At 50.6% G+C, this 23,685-nt stretch overlaps 1 protein-coding gene across 8 annotated transcripts in view; it reads left to right on the top strand.

Moving 5' to 3' along the window:
* The window catches only part of SPATA13 (spermatogenesis associated 13), a 257,965-nt gene that overhangs the window by 203,349 nt on the left and 30,931 nt on the right, over positions 1-23,685 (top strand). For 7 of the 8 annotated variants that reach the window (XM_033843704.2, XM_073794961.1, XM_073794963.1 and 4 more), the window contains 2 exons: positions 4,767-5,132; positions 6,793-6,937. In XM_033843704.2, coding sequence (XP_033699595.1) covers positions 4,767-5,132; positions 6,793-6,937 — 511 coding nt within the window. Of the gene's footprint in view, positions 1-4,766; positions 5,133-6,587; positions 6,725-6,792; positions 6,938-23,685 lie in introns of those variants that run through there. The other variant, XM_073794965.1, reaches the window with a different exon arrangement.

Raw genomic sequence — 23,685 nt, 5'->3', positions numbered from 1 at the left:
ATCTGTCTTTCTCTGTCTGACTTACTTCACTTAGTATGACAATCTCTAGGTCCATCCATGTTGCTGCAAATGGCAGAATTTCATTCTTTTTTATGACTGAATAGTATTCCATTGTGTGTGTGTGTGTGTGTGTGTGTGTGTGTGTGTGTCACATCTTCTTTATCCCTCCATCTGTCGATGGAATACACTTTTTATCTTATGCATTTAAGATGAGATTTTGAGAAGCGGTCTGTGGGTTCCCCAGGCACAGTTGTCAGAGCCTCTCATAACTGCCGTCTCCTCTCCGCTCCCTCCAAACACTCGACAGCTAAGGGCTGGAAAACCTACAGAGCTCTGTTTTCCTTCTGTAATGGTACACGCCTTGGATGCAGGTGGCCGAGCAGAAAAGGCAGAAATTTTGAAATCAGACAGACTGGGGTATAAAAGGGGCCCCTCCCCTTTCTGGCTCTGTGAGCAAGTAATTTTATTTATCGTAGCCCTAGTGTCCTGATCAGTAAAATGTGGCCCCTACCTCATAGGGTGGTTGTGAAGGTTAAATACGGTGACGCGCCTGGTGTGGTTCCAGCAGGTCACAGGTGTTCCAGAGTCACAGGTGTCGTTACGTAACCTTGTTCCACGGTCTCTGCCACATGCATTGTCAAGATGCTTCTCCTTCCCCCTCCAGCCCGGTGCCTGTGCTGCGTCCCCTGCGGAACCCAGGACTCTGAGAACCTGTGAAAACCTGGCTTTGCTCGTGGTACTCACCTGCATCTTCACGGCACCTCTGGCTCATCCAGAGGAAGGTCTCCTTGCTTTAGTTGATTTTAATTTTTAATCTTCACGTGGTCAGAATATGCTTTCTGCCTGTACTATTTTCTCCTGAGTTACCTTGCTGTGCTGCTTCCCTGGAGCCACTGTAACAAATTACCTCGGGGGCTAAGGCAGCTGACATGTATCCTCGTTGCTGCGGAGGCCAGATGTCTGCAGTCATGGCTGGGCAGGCGGGGCCCCACCCCTGGAAGCCCAAGAGGTGGACCCCCTGCCTCTTCCGGCCTCGGGGTTCCCTGCGGGCTCCTCGGATCACGGGTGCGTGGCTCTCATCTCTGCCTCGGGCCGCACATCTTTCTTCGTCTTGTCTCTGTGTCCACATTTCCCTCCTCTTCCAGGGACGCCAGCCATTGGATTAGGGCTCATCTACTAGTATGACCTCATCTTAACTCCACTGCACCTGCAGACTCCGTACCTGCCACTATGGTCACATTCACAGGTATGCGGATGAGGACTCCCAGTAGATCTTCAGGGGACACAGTTCAACCCCAGCTCTTTCTGTTGGTCCTGGAGACTCAACGTTAGACGGGGTTCTGAAGGGACATGTGTGGGATCAGTGCTTTTCCCTCAGGTTGATGAGTCACTTTCACTGTGGTTTCAAAATATGTTTTGAAGTGTCTAAGCAGAGGTAATGAGATCTATTTTGCCTTTTACTTTTGTAACGTAAAGGAAGGAATCTTGCATAGAAGAAAACAATGCAAACCGCTCCCCAACTAGGGAAAGTATTTTAAAACTGTGCTGGGAAGCAAGAATTAACGAGGCCACGGACAGGTCTGTTCACAGACGTTGGTGACTTGGGTGTGAATTGGTCCCGGGTGGGTCTGCGCTGGGCTGCTGGGCTGTGAGGAGAACCTGGGCCAGCAGAGCTCCGGCCCAGCCACTTACACCCAATGAGAGTGTGTTTAAAGCAGGAAAAAACTCTCGGAGGGCGTGGATGTGGTCACCTGCTGTCCCTTCACAGCATCTGGGGCCACTGCCTGTAGCAGAGTCTGGGGTAGGTCCTGGCTCGTTGGGTGTGGAGCGTCCTTTGCTGGGTGTTTGCATTTCCGGGAAGAGTCGCACTCAAGCTGTGTTCCCCGGGACGAACCAAGGGTGTATTTCAGAAGCACATAATGTTTGCTAAAAGAAGGTTCAGTTTTAGAATTTGCAGGAAAGTTCACATTTGTTTTATTTGAATGTACCTGTCTTCTGGCAAAGCCTCACTGTTTGAATGTGAGCTTAAACCTGAGGGATTTTCCCCCATCCCTCTGTCCCTCCTTCTGTACTTTTGCTTTGAATAAAATGGACATTTCAGTTTTATATATTATGATTCTATTAACTAATTCCTGCACCTCCTGGGGCATCTGGTACCACTCGGAAGGCATGCTTTCTCCTTTCAGGTCTCGGGTGGGGCTGTACGGTACTGAGGTGTCACACGAGAATCACGGTTGGTTCTCCTCGTGCTGCCCTGTGGGCACGAGGCTCTACGCAGTCAGTATCTGATTTCCTGACCTCTGCACGCCTTCCTTTACCCGCCCCCATCACTTCCTGGAGCCTGTTTGCTCTCAGAAGGATTTGTTACCTGAGCAACTAAGACAACTGCTGGTTTTCCTAAACCCATGTCTCCTTCTCTCTCTCTCTCTTTTTTTTTTTTTTGGCATCAATGAGGAAAGCAGGCTGGAGGTTGCATACGTGCAAAAAAAAAAAAAACCCTACAAAACCCCACCACCACCAACAAAAACAACAACTGCACGTAGATTTGTGACCAATTTATTGCCTGCAATTTTGTTGTACTGTTTTTCTAGCATGTTGTTTCCCAACCTTTTTATCACTGGGTGATGATATAAATGGGTTTATTCTCACTGTGTGCTTAAGTTGTCCGTGCCGTTTGATTTGGTAATTGAGTTAAACCATCCATAACAGCTTGTTTGTTATATGTATGTGCTGCAAAAAACAATATTAACTTTTCCATGATTGCTCTCATATTTTCCCACGGTGTCAGAGGAAAATGTTTTAATACACCCTCTTATACATTCTTTTCTGGAGGTGTGTGAATTAAACTGACAGAAGACAGATTTTTATTCGTGTGAGTAAGTGGGAGTTCACAGGAAACTGTGGTTCCAGGAAGTGGTTAGCCCTGGGAGCTGACAGAACATCTTAATAGGGGAAAGCGGGTGGAGAAAGGCTCTCACGGGAAAGCGAGTGACTTTTGGGAAAGCCTAGGGGCCTGTAGGTGAGCAGCTGGGAGACAGGGTAGTTTTGTGCCTGCGTCTGTTTCGGTGAGGGCTTCTCCTCTCAGTGACAAGAGCCAACCTTCCCTGGCTGGAAGAAGGAGAATCCCGTCCCAAGGAAGGGGACTTATGACCACTGAGTTCTGCTTTCACGCAGAAGAAAACCCTGTTCTTAAGTGCCTTCCACTCACAATGGTGTTTATGCTACAGTGGTGTATTCTGGACTCTGTCCCTGGTGACTTGAATTAAAGTGGTCCGAGCTGTAAGAATCGAATCCGCAGGTAGCAAGGAGGCAGTGGTGTTCGCTAGAGCCCTCTGTCTCTCGAGCAGAGGTGACTTGGTATATGGGAAGTGTCGTGGCTTAGTGGGGACAGAGGTTACAAGGCCCATACCTGGTGTCTCTGTTGCCGCTAGCTGGCTGCGTGGCCCTGGGCAAGTCACCTCGCTTCCCCGGGTCTCAGCTTAGAAATATGGGACCTGCATTTCTGGTCTCAGTTGCCACTGACTGGCGAGAGCCCAGAGTCCCTGGGCCACTGCTCAGGGCTGCAGGGGGACATCCGCCCCGCTGGGCGCTCGGCCAGGGTGGCCCGTTCTGCCTGCCCTGCAGTCACATGACTTGCCTGGTTAGCACAGCCCTCCCCGGGCTGGGCTCTGTTCTATTTTCACTTGGTTGTTACAGGATGTCTCGGGACGGAAGAGCGGAGGGTACGGGGCTCGCGGGACTGCTCCTGCACGCTCTCCTGCCCCCCTCCCTCCCACAGAGCCCGCAGCGGCCTCCCCTGAGCCCAGACTTGGAGGACCCTCTGGGGGAGAGCTCGTCTCCAGGTGGGCTGAGGCCTGGGACGGTTGTTCCCTGGCACAGTGTTTTAAGAGCAGCGATCCACCAGGGCCGATGCAGGTGGCCCTCTGACTCACCGTGGTCGCAGCTCATCCTCCCAGGTCCCAGGAGGGGACAGGGGCTGAAGCAGGCCTGCAGACCTGAAGCACCTTGCCTGGGCCTACAGCGCCAGCTGGGAGCCCAGCCGGATTTACACAGAAGTCTGCCCATTTCCACACCTCGTGGTCTTTCTCCTGCAATAGTGCGTTGCCTTTTGCCTCTGAAAAAGTTACTTGAAAACTTAGGAAGTCTTGCCGACTTCAGGGCTGCAGACTCTCCAGCTGTGGGATTGTCTAGTCTGGAGTCTGAGATGCTGAAAGGGTTAGTGGTGACCAGTCCCAGCGCACACAGCCAGTTAGTCAGCTGATCTCGCCCTTGGAGCCCCGGGTTCAGTGCTCGCCCCAGCAGACTAAGTCCCCAGGTGTGAGTACCGTGCTGAGCAGCCCAGGCTTGAACCTCTCGAAGCACCTTCTGTCTGTGAATGTAGCTGAGAGAAGGGGCCTCAGGTTGCCAAGTGCAGCCTTAGGGCCGTTTCTCCTACAGGCCTGCGTTACCCTGCCTGTTGTTACGTATACTGGGGGAGACACCCACTGTAGTTAAAAGTCATTTTTATTAACTCACCGTGGTGCTGATTTTCTCAGTATCTTGTATCATGGCTCATCATGGGTCACCAAACATCACTAATGAAATTAGGGTTTTAATTCAGCCTCCAATTAAAGACACGTTTGCTTCTTCTCATCCACGTCTCGGTCACATCTTTCTGGTACGCAAACAATTTGGGGGGCTGGGGAGGGGTCGGGGACGTCTGGCTCGTACCTTTTCTTTACCCTCCTGAAAGTCGCCCTCACCTAACTTTTTCCGCATTTGAAAAGGTTGTGACCGAGGGGTCCTGGAGGCGGACCTCCGCAACAGAGGAAGAGAGGCTGGAGGCTCAGAGGGTCCCCAGGAGGAGATGCGGACCCGGGAGGAGGTCAAGGCCCCGACCACTCTCTGACTACGGCCAGCCGGTCAGCCTAAGTCTGTCCATCCCTGAAGACGCGATCGCCGTAGACCCCCAGAAAGAGGACACAGAGGACGGTGACCACCAGCCCAGCGGGGCCCCCATCGACCCTGCAGACCAGACCGCTGCTGGGGGCTGCCCCCGGGGGGCGCCGAGAAGACGCCCCATCTCCGTGATCGGCGGGGTCGGCTTCTATGGGAGCAGCCAGGCGGAGGAGGGGGAGGCCATTCTGCCCCAAGTAAGCCCGGGCGCGCTGCCACCAAAGCCACTCAGCCCTCCAGCCGCCTGGCCTCTGTCCTCTGGCTGCAAACTTACCAGGAAACTTAACGCTTTCCTTTCTTCTCTCTGCCTCGAGGATGACGTCATCTGCTCACAGCCTTTCTTCCTGGCTTTGAAAACATGCATGAATTAGAACTAACCCACTGACATTTGGATGTCTCTTACTAATCCTCTTTCTGGGATCTTGAATAATACGGGAAACTGGTTTGCTGTTTGTTCTGACTCGTCTGGGGAAAGTAGCCTTGCATATTTAGTGAGCTTCCTGAAAGAAGAAATCTGGAAAGAGAAAGTGTCGCTTATCCTTAAGATGTAAAGATACGAAAAAGATAAACGAATTTTTTTCTAGAGATGAGAAAATATTTTTTTCTACCATTTTCTTACTCTTTGCACGTCAGTTGCAGCTTCGTAACTGTTTTGACAATAGGTTAAAATCTTACTGTTATTCCCTTAGTATACTTTAGTAATTCAACAAGTGTTTATCAATTACCCAGAGAGCCCTTTGAAGCTACAAAACATTTAAATAAAGGCCCTGTTCCGAAGGAGTTTCTATTATTTGGTGAGACTCATGCCCCAGCCATGGTCCAGGGTTCACAGAACCATACATGACTAGTGCCAGTTTCATTTTGTTTTAAACTTGCCAGTTGATATCACAGCCCATAAATTCTCTTAAAAGGGCAATTCTACATTGGTATTGGATTTTATGTTTACATTCTCCCTATAAGCCCAGCACAATGCTTATTTATAGCAAATACCCAAAAACCTCTTGCTTAATTGAACTAAACTGAACTGAATTTTTAAGGTAAAAAACAAATTATGTTGAAGAATACCTCAAACTTTTTGTTGTGTTAAGATGCTCTGCATGCTAGGAAATAATTCTGGAAGGCGGCTCTGCTCACCAGTGTATCACCAGTGCCACACAAGAAATAATTCTGAACGAAAGCAAACTGTAATCTATTCTAACTTGAAACACAGCCTAGGGGAGATCTAAAGCATTACAGACATTTTTTCATTTCAGAGCGTCCAAAAGAAAATGGAGTAAGATAATTTTGTGCACTCTAAGCTCATTTGGGGAACTGGGTAGAAAAATGCTGAGAAAACCTACGGAAAGCAGGGACCAACTTGGCCTTGAGTGTAGCTGTAGGGACAATTCATATGGAAGGTCACAAGGACATACGGATGATTCGAAATTTGTGGAAAACCAACTCTCCTCGTAGACGAGGCTCCACCGCCCTGTTAGTTTAGGTGAATGAGAACTGTGCTCCACAAATGCTGGTCCCTGCCTGCGGGTGGGTGTAGGGCGGAGGCCGGGGGTGGGGGTGGCTGGCGTTGCCTCTGCTTCCCTGGGGCTTGCTGGGCCGGGGGTGGGGCACCACTTCCTCCCCCAGCTTCCCCTGCTCCACGCTGGCCTTTCCTGAGTGTCCCCCGGGGGTGTGTCCTGGCAGGTGGCCAAAACGTGATGCCCTGAGGGGTCGGCACTGGGGTTTCCGGTTAGAGGAAGGTCGTCCTTGAGCTTGCGCAGCTCGGGCCCTGGGCTGTGATCAGAGGCTTGAGGTGAGGATGCTGAGATCCCGGGGCCCCTACTTCCTGCCCCTTCTCACCGCCTCTCCTTTCCTTTGCAGCCAGCTGCCCGGCCGCCCGTGCCCGCGCACCAGGTGCCGCCCTACCGCGCGGTGTCGGCCCGGCTGCGGCCGTGCGCCTTCTCCCAGAGCACCCCCATCGGGCTGGACCGCGTGGGACGCCGGCGGCTCATGAGAGCATCCAACAGTGAGTGTCGCGGGCCTCCCTGGTCCGCTCCCGGAGATGGGGGTGGAGGCCTCCACAGGGCAGCTTCCATTCAACGGAGGCGCCCGGGCCATTGCGCCCCGTCTGCCTGCCCTGGGCCAGGGGTGAGGAGGACCCACCGGGTGTCAGGAGCTGCCCCTGCAGGGGCCCGCTTATCGCCCCCTGTCCAGGGAGGGTGCCCTGTGGACTCTGAGCCATCACGGTGACCCTGACCTTGAGAAGGTCTGGGGACCGAGTTCCTACCATGGAGGAATGAACTCCTGACCGTGAATGGGCTCCCGGGGAGGATTTGTCTTAACGTGACTTTCAAAGCTCTTTCTGGGTGTTTGAGGTTCACCAGTACTGTTTGAGCAGCACGGAGGAGTTTTTTTATCTGATAGAGTTGTTCGTATGCTACCTTAGTCCTTACCCGGTAAATACCTGCTGACCCGAATTCATGGAATGATTCAGGTTCCTGAGAGAGCACGTTGACGTCCGAGCCAGCGCGCTGGCTGGACAGTGGCCTGGCCAGGCGCACGGGGCAGGAATAGGACGGGCGCTTGCCGTGGGGCAGACGCCGCCCCGTGTGCTCCGCTGCTTAGTTCCTCTGATCGCGTGAACCTCTGGCGGTTGCTGTCATCCTCCTTTTACAGACCAGAAACCCCAAGTGTAAATAAGGGAGCCCCCAACGATGTGGCAGAGAAGGGCCTTGAATCTGCAGTCAGATAGAATTTTCACTGCAGGCCCATGTTTTTAACCGCTGAACTGTGCGACTCTAAAGAGACACAGCAGCCTGCCGACGACCAGACCTTCGGTTGCCGGGTTCACCGTATTACCTTTGAAAAGCAGCATCGCGCGGCGCGCGTGAGTGATGGATGGGGCGCTCGGACGCCTGGGTTCTGGGCAGTGCTGCCGCCCACCGGCCAGTGGGCACGACCTCCATGTGACGGTGGTGACCGGAGCCGAGCCGCGAGAAGGGGCGGGATTTAAAGAGTGTTCTTTCCAGAGACTTGAAGGAGGCCGAGGGCATCACTCGGCGTCTTTACATTTCAGGGAGAGGGAGTGGAGGGGGGACCACAGAGGGTGGAGAAGAGAAAGGGAACAGGTGGGGTGAGGCCCCAGTCATCCTCCCCCTGAAGAGGATGGAGGATGGAGAAGGTGACGAGAGGATGGAGATGGTGACGGGAAGGTCGCTGATGGATTGTGACCCGGAAATGGTGGCAGAGGGTGTCCTGGGAGGACCGCACCTGGTGCTGGGCAGTCAGGGAGTCATGAACGGTGAGGGTGAGGGAATGTCTGTCCTCCACATGGTGCCGCCTGGCTTCTGCCTCGGCAGGAATCCGGGCTGGACTCTCGTCAGACAGGGTGAAAAGGAAAGAGGAGCTGGGGGGCGGCTGGAGGCCGAGGGAGTTTTCGAGCATCTCCTGCTTTTGTGGTCCTCTCGGCCGAGCAGGTGGGGCCCCTGGGATTGCACTCCCCACCCCCCCAACCCCGTCCCGGGGCCCCTGCCCTCCGGCCCCCCCACCCCCTCCTCAGGCCAGGCTTCCGCCCACGCTGGTCAGAGTTCCTGTTCGGTTCTTACTGCTGTTTCCCTGTGAGCTTTCCCCGGCATCACTGGAATGGAGTCCCAGCCCCTTAAGCGAGTTTGCAGGCTCTCTGCCGCCTGCCCGCCACGGTCTGCTGCTCTCGCATCTCCTCCGGCGCTCCCTCACCGCCTGGCTCTCCGCTCACTCTGCCCAGATTCCCCTTCCTTCCCTTCACATACAGCAACGTTCATTCCATTCCAAATTCAAAACTCACTGCCCTGGGGACCTGTCATCTTTCTGCACAGCAGTTGCTTCTCTCCAGCCCAGTCATCAGCGTCTGGTGATGCATTTCGAGAAAGTTGTCCAAGAGGAGAGAAAAGGCTGCAAGCACACGATGCCTTCAAAACGTTACTGGTGATGGAAAAAAAGTTGAAACAATGGAAATGTCCACTTTCAGTGGGATAGTCTAGGGTCATATGGGCGACCACTTCAAAACAGTTTACAGCATCGTTAGGGAAAGCCCGTAACAACGTGGAAAATGACCGATGTAATATTAAAGTGAGAAAAAGGGAAATAGTGTTGTATTAGTTTGCTAGGGCTGCCGTCACAAAGTACCACAGACCAGGTGCCTTAAACAGCAGGAATGAATTGTCTCAGTTCTAGAGGCTGGAAGCAGGGTGAGTTCCTCCCGAGGCCTGAGGGGGACCCTCTGCCGGCCTCTCTCCTGGCTCCTGGCGGCCTTGGGTCCCCTGTTCCTCGGCATCTGGATGCATCTCCCTCACCTCTGCCTCCGTCTTCACGCGGCGTCCTGTTGATCAGGGCCCACCTTGATGATCGCATCTCAGCTTGATCATCTACTGAGACCTGTTTCCAGATAAGACCACAGTCACTGGTGCTGGGGGTTAGAATTTTAGCATCCTTTGGCGCGGGGGGGACACAATTCAACCCATAACATACCATGATTGCAGCCGTATACGGCGTGTACACATGTGGTCAAAGGTTTACCAAGAATATGCAAAAGTGAAAATAGTGTAGTTAGGCGGGTAGGAATATAGATGGGTTTTCTTCTAACCCTGTACTCATACAAACAGCTTATTTCTGCACCTTCTGTGTTTTGTTTTGAGTTGAGTGTTCTTTTGTTGAGAAGCAACAAAAACTGACTCTACCTAGTTGGAGCAAAAGAGAACGTCTTGGAAGGGTGTCAGGTGTTCCCAGAATTGATGGGGTGTCTGGGAACCTGTCTAGGAAGTGGACGGGAGCCTGTCTAGGAAGTGGATGGCAGTCGGGGTTGCTCCTGGGAGTCGGGGAGCCACATGCAAGGAGCCGAGGAAGGCCAGTCTGTCCGTCTTTGCCTCTGAAGTCGCTCAAGAGGCAAAGTCCCAGGATGGGGTTCAACTCCCCAGCTCAGGTGACGTGTCCACCACCTGGGGGCACTGGGACAGAGTGGAGGATGGGGTCCTCCAGGGATGGACCCCTTGTCTTCGGTACAAGGAGGCAGGTGCGTGGATTCCCTGACCACGATGGAGGGGAGGTCGTTCCCCCAAGGGAAATCCAAGTGGTGTTGGAAGTAGAAATAGATTCTGGACAGATGCCCCATTTGTTCATTTCATTCATTCAGTGTCTTTTGAGGACCTGCCATGTGCCAGGTGACAGCCATGAGCACAGCAAAGCCCTTTACCTCACACACCTTCTAGTGCGGGGATGATAAATTAACAAGGAACTGTTACATGGCAGGTGGCACACCGTAAAGAAAGATAAAGCAGGTAGAGGGTATTCGTTGTTTTTTGTTTTTTTTTAATTTTATTTATTTATTTATATTTGGCTGTGTTGGGTCTTCGTTTCTGTGCGAGGGCTTTCTCTAGTTGTGGCAAGCGGGGGCCACTCTTCATCGCGGTGCGCAGGCCTCTCATTGTCGCGGCCTCTCTCGTTGCGGAGCACAGGCTCCAGACGCGCAGGCTCAGTAGTTGTGGCTCACGGGCCTAGTTGCTCCGCGGCATGTGGGATCCTCCCAGACCAGGGCTCGAACCCGTGTCCCCTGCATTGGCAGGCAGATTCTCAACCACTGCGCCACCAGGGAAGCCCGAGGGTATTCATTTTTAAAAGAACATCGTTTTAACAATGACGCACCTATTCCACGTCTAATTAAAACCCTCTCACTCCTTCGTGGAGGGAAACAACCCAGAGGCTCACCAGTAACTGCAAACGTCTCCCAAGTCCAGGGCCTCTGAGTACCTCCATCTGTGCTGCAGCCCCACTGCAAAGCCTCGTCAGTGTTTATGCCCAGAAGTCAGTCCAGGCAACACACCCTTCCATAGTGGAAAGAGCTGGAGGAAAGGAAATAGAAAATACATAAATATTATGTGTACATACACACGTGATGCCAGGAAAGGATGCTGCTCTTCTCTGCCTCTGGTTGTGAGGCACACGTGCTACTTCTGACTCTGCCCAACTTGACCCCATCGTTTGCTCCGGAGCCTCTGCCCCGAGCCCTGCCTGTGCTGGTCTTTGCCAGCTGAGGCGCTCCAAGCCTTCACTCCAGGCTCTCAGCTGGTACTGGCTCTACTTGTTTAGAGTCGCCATGGTCTCCTCTATTCCCCTCTCTTAGTCAAAAATCAGTCAATCTACAAAAAAAAAAAAAAAAAAAAGCGTGAGCATCAGCTCTGAGCCAGACACCACTTTCACCATTTGGAGAACAGCAGAGATTAAAGCATCCCAAAGCGTTTACATTCCAGCATTTAAACAGATTCAGGAAGTGGGTAAGTAGGATTAGCTCAGGCACTGATGACCGTTCTGGAGAAGGTGAAGCTGGACAAGGTGGAGGGCGACCTCGTGTCCCTAAGAGGTGACGTTGGAGCCGAGACCTGGAAGATCTGAGGGAGGAGAGGTCCCAGCAGAAGGGGCACCAGATGCCCGACGCAGGCAGGAGCTTGGTGTGCCTGAGGTTCAGCGAGAAGGCGGGGGTGCCTGGAGCTCGGGAATCGGGTGGGAGCGGACGGCGCAGCCTGGAGGTTAGAGAGAAGCTGGATAGAAGGGGCGTCGCAGGTCTCGAGAAGCGGTCGGGGTTATTCTGAGTGAAACGGGAAGCCGTTGCCAGCTGGGCTTCAGAGAGGAAGGCTGTCTGGGGAGAAAGGGCAGAGGAAGGAGGCTAATTGGAAGGTTATTGCGTTGGTCCAGTTGGGAAACGATGGTGGCGGCGACCACAGAAGACACCCATGTGTTCCCTGGGCGCTCATTTTCCAGAGCACGAGGAAGCTTGAAAGCCGGTCCTTCCCTCTGAGTCAGCGGGGCCAGGGCTGGGGCTCTGGCGGAAGTACTTCTCTCTTGGGGGAAGAAATTCAGTTTGGACAGAGCTGAGTTACCGGATGGAAATAAAATACTTTGTCAATGTATTATGAAGTGATCCCAAACCCCTGTGTTGCCCTCTTCGATTCTGGGCTATGGTGAACATCACCCTCTCTCCGGGGAGATTCCAGCAGGGCTCTGATAGGTAAGGCAGGCAAATCCGAGTCTAGAATAAGTGTCTCTTCCAGTAAGGACAAACCATCTACCCCTCTGTTAGGAAAGGGTCCATTGTAATCAACTCCCCACAAGTAGTCGTCTGGGTCCTTCAAGGAACCATATCATTAACTCTGTTGAGGGGACACCCTGTGGTTTAGCCCAGGCTTGGCGTCTGTGCCTGCCACCAGAGCCATTTTATTTTTTTAACCCACTGAGTCAGCATCAAGACGACCAGGAACCAAGATGGACATTTGCCCCGTGGGACATAATGTCACACGGTTGTCAAACAGCCTCGTTTGCTGTGGGATTCCTGTGGGACAGATGATTTCCCGTGCTTTGAGTGTATTCTGACGTATCCAATCACACCCCTTCCCCAGAGCCGTCCATGAACCCATTTTGTTCTCTCCAAGCTCCCCCAGTGACTCCTCAGAAAAGCCATTTGCTCTGACCGTGAATCCACACAGGCTAACCCCTCACTGAGGCCAGAGTATCGCTTAGATTTTACTGCTGGGGGGACTTCCGTTTCTGGGGGCACCAGGGAAGTGACAGGAGCGCTCGAAGGAAGAGTTGCAGTAATGGGACCCCGGACCCCAAGGTCACCTGGCTTCTGCTCCATGAGGAGGCCCTGAGTCTGGAACCGACTTAGATCTGGGAGTTGAGTGAGGTCCCTCGATTCCCTGTGGTGGTGGCTCAGGTGCGCCCTCTGCTCACCGGAGTTGGCCATTAACCGCTACACGAGTCAAGCAGTACCTTCACGGAGCCCCTCATCAGTTTTGTCCCCCAGGGACCCTGTATAAGTGAAGCGCAGCTGGAGATCAGGTGGGTCACACCGTCCCAGTGACCGGGCAGGCCCTGCTGCCTAGGGCAGAAGCCACGCCCACTTTCCCAGGTGGACATCCCACCTCCATGGGGTCCTGGACTCCTTGAAACAGAAGCCTCTCCCGCTGGCTCCCTGGGCCCAGGGAGATTAGCAGCAAGTTGATTATAATGTAGCTGCCACGTCCATGATCTGGTTTGGGAGGTAAGCCCAGGGGAGGGTGAGGACCTGACACACCGGCTCCAGCGTTTCTGTCCCCAGACTTGCAGCCCTTCTTCTTCATCTTCCGAGAGCTGGCCTCTCAGCTGCCTTGTGAGTGGGCAGCCCTGGGTGCCCGTCCCACCAACGTGCTGGAGTGGCCACCCCGCCTCGGGAGCCCGTGTGTTGAAGGCACAATCCCTGATGCGTGCCGCCCAGGGGGACAGGTTCGGTCTGATCTGAATTATGTTTAGTAAATGCAGTGTGTGGGAGCCTTGTTTGGATTCTGATACCGACCAGCCGGCTGTGAAAAGGTCATTTCGAGACAAGGGGGGACATTTTCACATGGAGTCAGTATTCAGAAAAGGAATTATTGTTAATTTTGTTCATAGGGATAACGATAGTGTAGTTAAGTCCTTGTTAAGTCCTTGTTCATTTGGGTACATACTAATAGTTGTTGCACGAAATGATACATGGGAGATTTGCTTTAAAATATCCCCAATATTGTTGGGAACTAGTTGGGAAAAATTGTAAAATATTGATCCTTCTGGGTTCATCATATAATTTCTCTCCTTTCATGTTCGTTTGCAATTTCGTAGAATAAAAGGTTTTAAAAATAATGAAAAGGGTGTTTCCTCCGCCCTGGTCAAGTGTTGTCAAAACCTCCAAATCCCAGAAGTGCCCACAACTAACATTTTCTCAAAATGTAGAAATGTGACCATTAGCAGTTTAACTTTTCTTAAGAAATGAAGACCTAATCCTTTTAGGTGAACGTGAGGTCCTCCTCAGAACTTTGCAGCACGGTGCTGGGCTATTTTCCAGAACCAGCTACTTCTCTCTGGCTTTGTTTAGAGCTCTTGTCTCACCTCCTCTCTGGCCCATATGTCGCTGAGGAGAGCTTGTTACATGGAGCAATCCTTGGTCACGCTTACCCACTGCACGGGTGTGGTGTTGGAATAATAGAATTCCACCATGAATCACAGTGGTACTCAGAAGTGCTTTTCTCAAGTTCACGGCTGGGAGGGTGCCAGCCTATAAAAACCCTGTGGCTTTGTTGGCGATAGTGTTTGTGCCCCTTGGGTCTTGTGCCCCTTGTGCTCTTCCTTGGGTCTGAGCAAGTGTGCCTGTGCAGTGCTGACTTTCTCCTAGGGAACTACCTTTGCTGCCTTTTATGATGTTTTCTCTTACATCCAAGGCAGCTTATTCCATCGCAGCCTGATTTTCCCATACTTATTTCCGTTCCTGCCATCTTTCCTCTCGTAACTAGTCTACCTGTTCTGATCAGAAGTCAGATTTGATCGCCCTTCAAAATTCTTATTTTCATGTCTACTCATGCTTCTCTTTCTACCCATCCCATGCATCGAGTTCAGATTAGTTTTCTTCTGTGATGTAAACAAAGTGATTGTCTTAACCGTCTCCCAGAAAGAACGACATCCAGTTTCCTTAGCTGGATGGAATCTTAATGGGTCACAAGCAAAGGAATACAGCATGCCACTGAACTGGTAGATTTGCGTATGCCGTTTAAAAAATATATTTGTTACATTTTCAATAAGGCTTTTACTCAACCAAAAAGTATTATTTTGTAATAATGCCGAACCACAGAGGAAAGAAAATGACAGGATTAGGTCCAGTGAAAACTTATTATAAAAAATAGAGAAAATGACTTTCTGGGGAGACACAAACATGAGTTGACTTGATGGACTCTTTATGGCTTTTTAAAGTATTTCGTCCCACATGCTGTGTGGAGTGGCCAAAAAAATAAAATTAAAAAAATAATAAATAAAAGGGACTTCATTGGCGGTCCGGTGGTTAAGACTCCGCGCTTCCAATGCAGGGGGCGTGGGTTCAATCCCTGGTCGGGAAACTAGGATCCCACATGCCGTGTGGCACGGCCAAAAAATAAAATTAAAAAAAAAAAATTCAAAATTACTCAAATGATTGCTTGATTTGATTTTTTTCCCACATCTTTATTTCTTATGAATATAGTCACTTTGCACGCTAGGAAAGAGGATCATGTTAAACCAGTGTAGCCCTCCAGTGACCTGGGCCAGAATCATGTCATCATTGAAGCCGTCACCCATGGCGTTGTAAAACTCTAACTCATAACCACCTGTGTACATTATATTTTCGTTAGGAAACAACCAAAAAATCCAGTCCTTAAGGGCATGATGCATATGAATAATACCTTGTTCTATAAAAGAATAACCCAAGTTACACAAGTGGCCACCGATGTGTGAACCGGCCATTGTTGCTGGGGGGAGGAGGTATTTTGATAAACCTACTCTGAGGTTTAAAAATTCCTAGTTCTGCTGTCAGTGAGAAAGCAAGAAAACAGTGCTACAGACCGCACTGCCATTCATCAGGGTCTACCACGAGAATATAAAGTTAGAGATAAGGGTGGGGAATTGGATAACTTAGAAATTTCCAAACTAATGAACTTAATGACGAGAAATCCAGCATGCTGCCTTTTTCCTTTCGCCGAGGACACACTGAGGCCCGTTTTAGAGACGCGTCCAGGTCTGAAAAGGGATGGCAGGTGTCCCCCCGAGTGGGTTCCTGCTTCCTCCGTCCGTGTCCGCGGAAAGGCCGGGCGGGAGCTCCCGCGGGGGGCGGGGCCGGGCCGGTCCCACTTAGACCATCATGAGCCTGGCGACCTCTCTCGGGTGGACACGTAAACTCCCGAGCCCCGCACGGGCGCTGCCTTCCGCCGGGGCCCCGGGGGGAGCGGCCGCACGTCCGCGGCGCTGGAGGGCCTGGGGTCCTGCGCGCGGGGCTGCACACGGGGTCCTGCACGCGGGGCGGGGGGCGGAGCTGCCCGCGCGCCTCCCGCAACTGCCGCCCGCTGCCCCCGCGCAGCCCGCACGCCAGCCTGGCTTTCCTCTGGTGAAGGTTCCCACACAGCTTTCAGGCTGGTTTGTCTACGGGAAAAAGGCGTGTGTCAAGACGGTCCACTGTCTTTAAAGCCCAGTAGTTTCAAAGGGCAACTGAGGTTATCACTCGGGATATCCTTCCCCGCCCGCAACTTCCAGTCGCTCTGTTTGGTTTTGTGCAGAGATGTATTTTCTCAGCCATGGAGAGATCTCCTTATGTATGTGCTTATTTACTTTCCTGCATTTAGGAACTAGTATTGGGTGTAAAGGCCAGTTTATCCAACCTCATTATGAAGTTGATAATATCATTAGGAAATGACGTAGGATGTGCCATTAGGACATAGTCAAACAGTGGCATTTCAGGATGCGTCCAAGGTGCGCGGAAGCCTTTCTGACTTGAGCTTTTAGTATGCTCTTGGGTCAGGAGACACCTCGTTTGTATTGATCCACTGAACACACACACCTGCTGTTGTGTAACACATACGTTTATATCAGTATGAGCCCTGTGATAAGTGAGGCACTTTGTGGAGGCTGGCTGCTCCCAGAAGCCAGAGACTGAGCTCATGGAACCTCCCGGCTGGTGTCCAGACCCGGAAATACACGGCAACAGCAAAGGAGGTGAGTGTAACCGCAGAGCAGGCAGATCCCGTCTGGGGAGTCCCCAGGCTTTCCCCAGAAAATGACATCACAGCCGAGACTTGAACGCTGAGCTGGAGTTAGATGCAGTGTGTTGTTGAGAGAGGGTGTATTCCAGGCTGGGAGTGATACCAACCAGGGTTCTTGGCCTCCTTAATCAATAGAAATTGATTAGAGGCCAGATGAGAAATTCAGGCAGGGCTTTACTGGGGCCCCTGCTGCAGCAGGGGGGATTGAGAACAAGTAACAGTTACCCTTGCTCCCTCATTCCCGGAGGGGCGGGGGGTGGTCCCTTATACGGGGTGAGGGTAGGGGTGTGTCCAGCGCTAGAGGGGTGGCTTAGGCAGTTGGCCCACCGCTTAGGTGGTGCTCAGGGCAGGGGGCATGTGCAGTGCCCTGCCATTGCTCCAGGCTCTTCAAAAGCGGCAGTTGAGTTTTTTAGTCTTTTGTATCTTTTTGTCCATAATTTGTCCCAACTGCACATGCATGCAGTTATTTTTAGTCCTGCAATTTCTTTGTATTTTCTTGCTGGAGGAGAAGTTTGTCCAGGTGCAAGCATTGACGCCCTAGCAGCAAACGGTCCCAGATGTCAGGGGAACAGCATGTGGGGAGTGTAGGAGCCAGAGGAGAGAAACTTGAGAAACCCAGGTTTGGGTCACCCTCAGAAACTTTCTTAACCCAGCCATGCGCTCATCAGATGGAAGTGTCCTTGGTGCGGACAAGGCCTGTACCTGCCCAGGGCTCGCTTGGGGGGACGGCGCCCTCTATGCCACTCTCATGGGTGGAGTTGTGTCCTTCTTGGGAGTCAAGGCCATGGCTCCAAGCTAGCTCTGGCAGCTGTAGTCGTTACTGTAGTCACGGAACTAGTTCAGCTCCATAAACCAATGAAATGTAAATATGAGACTCAAAAGAGATTCATATTTATGAAAACTAAATACTTTGAAGAGGCTTAATCAAGGTGAATTGCTAAAAAATTGTTTTCAGTCAGATAAAAATTTAGAGCTGTAAAACATGGAAAAATCAGGGAATCTGTACTCAGAACGCTTCTGGTCATTACTTTAAAGCATCCAGAACTGGCGATCGCAGTTGACGCCTCATGGGTGTGACATGCAGAATGATCACAGGGGGAGACCTCTGGTCCTCGATGATAACGGAGGTGAATCAGCTGCACCTTGTACGTTGAAGTTGAGGTGTTCTGGGCATGATGCGTGTGTCATGTTTTTGACTTGGGCCTTTCAGGCAGCCGGACTACCTGGTGGGAGGACTTGCAGCAGCCCCTGAGGCTGTAGCGAGATGAGCTGAGGGGCAGGGTCGAGAGGCGGGTCTAGACGAGGGATCAGACTACCAGAGGTCGGACAGAGCCTGCCCATTCAGGGCCTCCTGTGAAGGGGGTCAGACTTTATCCTGGGGGCAACCAGGAGCCGCAGAAGGGTTTTAAGTGGAGTGGGATGGTCAGGTTTGCATTTTGGTGATGTCACTGGCTAGGTTGTGGACCTGCCTGGGGACAGAGGAGGCAGTCAGTGGGCAGAGCCCTGAACTAGAAACACGACGGTTCTCCTGGAAAAACGAAGACGTGGAGGTCGAACAATTGTCCGGATGTTTGGGGGGCAGACACCCCAGTGCCCCGGTGATGGGGGGAGCATAGGAGAAAAGCGCACGAGTGGGGGGCTTGGGTCTGTTCCAGGCATTGAAGTTGGAGGCGCAGGTGGGACAGCTAGGTGGAGATCTTATCCCCTGGCCTTCACCATGAGGGTCTCAGGAGGAGGTGGCCCAGGCTAGAGGGGAAACTGGGGAGTCAACAGCAAGTGATTGGCTCTCAAAGCTGATGCAGGGAGGGGTACCATCCAGGGTGTGTGTGGAGTGAGAAAAGAGGGTCAGCATTTGGGAGCCAGTAAAGAAAGGAATCCACAAAGAAGATAGAAAAGGAGTGGGGCTTCCCTGGTGGCGCGGTGGTTAAGAATCCGCCTGCCAATGCAGTGGACATGGGTTCGAGCCCTGGCCCGGGAAGATCCCACATGCTGTGGAGCAACTAAGCCTGTGCACCACAACTACTGAGCCCGTGTGCCACAGCTACCGTAGCCCGCGTGCCATAACTACTGTAGCCCACGCAACTAGAGGCCATGCTCCACAACAAAGAGAAGCTGCCGCAAGGAGAAGCCCATGCCCGTGCACCGCAACAAAGGAGCTCCCGCTCACCGCATCTAGAGAAAGCCGTGCACCGCAACAAAGACCCAATGCAGCCAAAATAAATAAATAAATAAATCTGTGACTCTGTTTTTTAAAAAAAAAAAGAAAGAAAATGAGTAGCCAGACAGGTGAGTGGTGTCCAGATGTCCAAGGATGCTGGGCTCCGGGGAGGTGGTGGTTATGATGTCACCTGTGCCCAGGGCCAAGTCGGATGCTCTGAACCATACGCATGGCTCCAGCAGCAATTAGGAACTTGTGGGTTTTGAGAAAAGCGGTTTCAGTTCAGTGAGTGGGCAGAGCCAGGATGCAGGAGGGTGTCTGCAAGATTGTGCGGGGAGTCCAGACCTTATGTGTGAGTGTGAAGGAATTTTATCGATTTTGTTTATTGGTGTTGGTTTTCTGATTTGATGGCCAAAAATTTCCCATAAGTGCTAGGGCTAATTAAAAACTGTTTTGCTATCATATTAAAAAAACTATTTTGGCTTTACATTACCATATCTGAAAGCTCGTTAATTGACTGTGTGAATGTTCATTTGTACTAAATATTTTTGAAAGAAATAGTCTGTTAAATATACACCAGAAAGTTCCATTCCTTGATCTAGAGTTCTGTTCTAATACCCCAACATGAAGGAACTGGGGGCAGTTTAATCATAAGGGTTTATGCCATTTCAACTCTGATGTTTTTAAATTAAATAAATTGTAAGAAATTACTGAAGCATATTCTTTTTAAGTCTTGCAGTGAAGTTAATAACTCCATTAAGACCTTAATTTTATTTTTTACTTGGTCAAGACAAAGAATATAGGTTTCTTCCCTTTGCCTTAGTTTTTTGTTGTCGTTGATCCTACTTCTTATTTGTTATTCTGGCGTTGTTCTATTCTAATAATTGTTATGAAAGTTAATTTTATTATGAACCAGCCTTTGGGTCAAAAAAACAGTGGAGTCCCAGTCATCTATTGACCAGCCATGTGACCTTGGCAAGTTATTTAACCTCGAAGTCTTAATGTCCTCGTCTGTAATAGGAAATATTACTGTTGTCCATCCCACAGATGGGTGAGAGTGACCTGATACACAGTAAGTGTGCAGTAAATTATTACAGAGACCTAAAGAGAAGCACTGATTGTTCTGGGGACAAGGATAGTGATGATTGGTGAGCTGTGTTCGCAACCAGAGTTCTGAGTTCCTAACTCAACTGCGCTAACAAGCAGTTTAACCTTTGACAAGTCACTTAATCTAATAGGTAAGGCCCTAGGGCACCAGGAGTCCATATGGAACAATATTCTGTTTAATTATTATCCAAATATAGGTTAAACTGATCTAAAATGCAAACACTCAGGTTATAGGAAAAAAGAAGGTAACTGGAATGAATGTTTTCTGTTGACTCTCTTGATCGTTATCACCCAGAGACGCCTCTCAACTTTTTGTTAAAAGGAAAGAAGAAAAGAAAAGGAATGGCAGGTGTTGAAGGGTGTGTGTGATGCCTTGAGATTATTTTAACCAAACCTTGTCTGATCTCTTATTGTTTGAATGAGCTCTTTCTGCGTCTGCTTTTCCAAAGTTTTCTTTCAATGGTGAATCACAGAGAAAATGTTTAGTCAGATCATCCTTGCTCAGGACCTGTGGAGGGTGATCGTAGCGGAGCTCTCTGGCGGCTGGTTGAAGGGTCGGTGACATCGAGCCCTGATGGTCAGGTGTGCACGTGCGTCGGGTCTGGGCTCTCCCATCTCCAGCCCGCTTCACGCTCTCCTGCCAGTGATGGCGGGCGCTGGGTGTATTTATCTGTGAAACAAGATGATTCTGTTCTCTTGTCTTTAGGTGGGTGTCTTCCTGCCTCCTGACACCGTCCTGGCTAAAATCTCTCCCTGCTGACCACACCGTGAGACCACGTGGACTCCACGGTCAGACCGATTTAGAGCCAGGAAAGGGTTCTGTCTGCAGGCACAGGCCCTGCAGATACAGACACCAGGGCCTTAGACCGCAGGCCTGCTTGTCTGAGAGGTGTGTGGGCTTCAGCAGCGCTTAGCTGCTGTCTCAGCCTTATCAGTGCCCAGAATCAAGAGTTGTTTTTTTTTTTTAAAGGAACACAGTGTTCTAGTTCCTGTCTCAGAAAAACATCATAACGTTTCTTTAACGTTTTTCCAGCAAACTCTTGAAATTCTCATCTTCTAACATTTAAAAGCTTCTCGATTCTAAGATGTGTATTTGTTCCAATCATTCTAAACTACAGAGCTAAAAAAGTTTTTAAAATATCATGTGTCTAATGCCAAGTCTAAGACATTGGATTTTTTATAAGGAAAAGAGTAGGGAATTATATTCAGTATCCTATAATAAACCGTAATGGAAAAGAATATGAAAAAGAAAATATTTATATATACATGTACAATTGAATCACTTTGCCATACACCTGAAACTAACACAACGTTGTAAATCAACTATACGTCCATAAAATAAATTAAAAAAAAGGAAAAGAAAGAACATTAAAAGTCAGGGGAAAGAGAGCAAGAGAACTGAACATGGAGCAAACCACCACCAAGCACCCAGCCTCCGCTCGTGTCGCTGGTCTTGCGGACATTCCGAACCTGAGGCTTAAACGCATGCCGTGCTTTTTACTCGCTCGCTAATCGAGATCTGAGTCCTAGAGAGTGAAGCCAGCGATCAAAGCAGGTCAGACAGACCCCAAAGCCCGCATTGGTCCGTCCCACTTGCTGTCTCCCAGGCACTGTGCTGTTGCAGGAACAGAGCACAAAGCTATTTCATTTATGTGCACAGAAGTTTACCCATGTGTCAGTTTTTAAGTCCACACCCTAATAGTTGCCTTTGATTACAACAAAGAAAGAAGTGAAATTCATCCATTATCTTGTTTTGCTCTTGTTATGTTTGAACCATATCCTAAGGATCCAAAGACAAATAAATGCAGAAAAGAAGTGAAATGTGTCCCAGGCCTTGAAGGATGGAAACCCCACGTGGTTGTTTATAGAAGACAGGAAAGGCTTCCGTCTTAACACAGAGATGGTACCTTATCGTTTAAAGGACAATCTTGTATCTGTTTCTGAATTAGTCTAAAAGTTGTAGTCAGAGCCCAGGACCACTGTCTTGTTTGGGGCGGTTTTGGAGTGGGGGGCATGGGGTGGGGTAGATGGGAGGGCTCACTAAGTCATTGAGAGCACATCTTCCATCAGTTAGGGGGGATAGGCACACGGTACCTCGGGTGAAAGAGCAATAGCTTTGAAGACACACCTCTTCGTCCTCTGCCTTTGGCTCTCAACGGCTTGTTCGTGTTTCCCCCGCTCCGTTTCCTGTGTCTAAGTGATGGGCCCTCCCCTCTGCGTTCGGGAGGCTGGCTGCTGCACGCTGTTTCAGGAAGACCTAAATGGAGCCTACCTTAGCCATCCTCGGGCAGGCAGCTTACCGAAACGGGGTCTACAGTTCTACGTCAGTATGTGCTAGAAAACGTTATGTGCTGCGTTGACTGTCTCTGGTGGTGTTTTCTTATGTTTCTCTGGGAAATGACATAACTGTGACCTGTAGATTAGTACTAATGTTTGTCTTTAATCCATTTAGAATAAAGGCATCCCTCTGGATACTCCATTATTTATGCTAATAGACAAGGGAATGTGGGTCTGAGTAGCTGATGGCAAATGTAGTTGATTACTTCCTGTTCAGAAATGCCCCCACTGCAGCTTTGGGAACTGCAGCCCCGTGTCAGCAACAGGGACAGCGGGGGAGTGTACTCAGAACCCTCGCTGTGTTCCTCTTGATTCTGGGGCGTTGTTGCTCAGGTGGGGGTCTGGGCTGGGGCTCAGTCCAGCCGAGGGCAGGGGCTTCCTCGGTTCTGACGTGCACCCAACCTTGAGCTCATTTTCTGAAATTGGCAGTAGTGCTGGGCCGGAGAACAGCATGACTGTCCTCGGGGCCGCCTGCCGCCCTGTGTCTGTCCTGTAGCTCTTGGTAATGGGGCCTTACCCAAGCCTAGAAAAGAGAGGAAGTTTTAGAATCTTACCAGGTTAAGGACATCTCTGAACCATGCAAGGAAGCTGCAGCTTTGGTGAAACAGCAACAGCTGGGAAACGTTTGTTGCTGAGTAGATATCCAGTGCTGGTGATCTTTCTGCCCAATATCAGAAGGTGGCCATGTAGGAAAACCTGTACCTGGACTTCCCTGGTGGCGCAGTGGTTAAGAATCCACCTGCCAATGCAGGGGATACGGGTTCGAGCCCTGGTCTGGGAGGATCCCACATGCCGCGGAGCAACTAAGCCCACGCGCCACAACTACTGAGCCCACGATCTAGAGCCCGCGAGCCACAACTACTGAAGCCCATGTGCCTAGAGCCTGTGCTCCACAACAAGAGAAGCCACCGTGATGAGAAGCCCGCTCACTGCAATGAAGAGTAGCCTCCACTCGCCGCAACTAGAGAAAGCCTGGGCACAGCAATGAAGACCCAACACAGCCAAAGGAAAAAAAAGAAAAAGAAAACCTGTACCGTATTGTACTTAAGAAGATACCAAAAATTCAGAGCTAAATGGAACCTTAACGACCACCTGCTCATCTCAAGAACCAGTTCTGGGCAGGTGGAGGGATGAGTACTGGTTTGAGTTGGAGGTTCCACTGCTAACTTACCTCGCCAGCAGCCTTCTTTTCCACACATATGGATGTAACTATGTAGGGGTCTTAGGGCCACTGGGCCGAAAATAGCCTTACTGTAGAGTAAAAATCATCGTAACATCCCGCGTGATTCTGACTTTTATCATCTCTGATTTCTAAATACTTGATGTTAATGTATAATTTGGATTTCTCCACTTGCCCGTGGGACTTAATCCCTTGCTGAATTCTTTTCGTGGTACCAGTAGTCAAGGTTCGTGACAGCTTAGTCTTGACCACATAGCAGCATCTTATCCAAGGAGAACAGATTCGTGTGTTGGCGGGGGGCGGAGGGGTTGGGGGGATGGAGGGTTTTGGGGGGGGTGGAGGAGGTTAAGACTTCCTTCCACTATGCTTAAGGTCTTTGTTGCAGTATTCTTATT

Source organism: Tursiops truncatus, chromosome 18, assembly GCF_011762595.2.
Source record: "Tursiops truncatus isolate mTurTru1 chromosome 18, mTurTru1.mat.Y, whole genome shotgun sequence".
NCBI lineage: Eukaryota > Metazoa > Chordata > Mammalia > Artiodactyla > Delphinidae > Tursiops > Tursiops truncatus.
The sequence above is the reverse complement of the archived record's forward strand: the minus strand, read 5'-3'. Positions and strand labels throughout refer to the sequence as shown.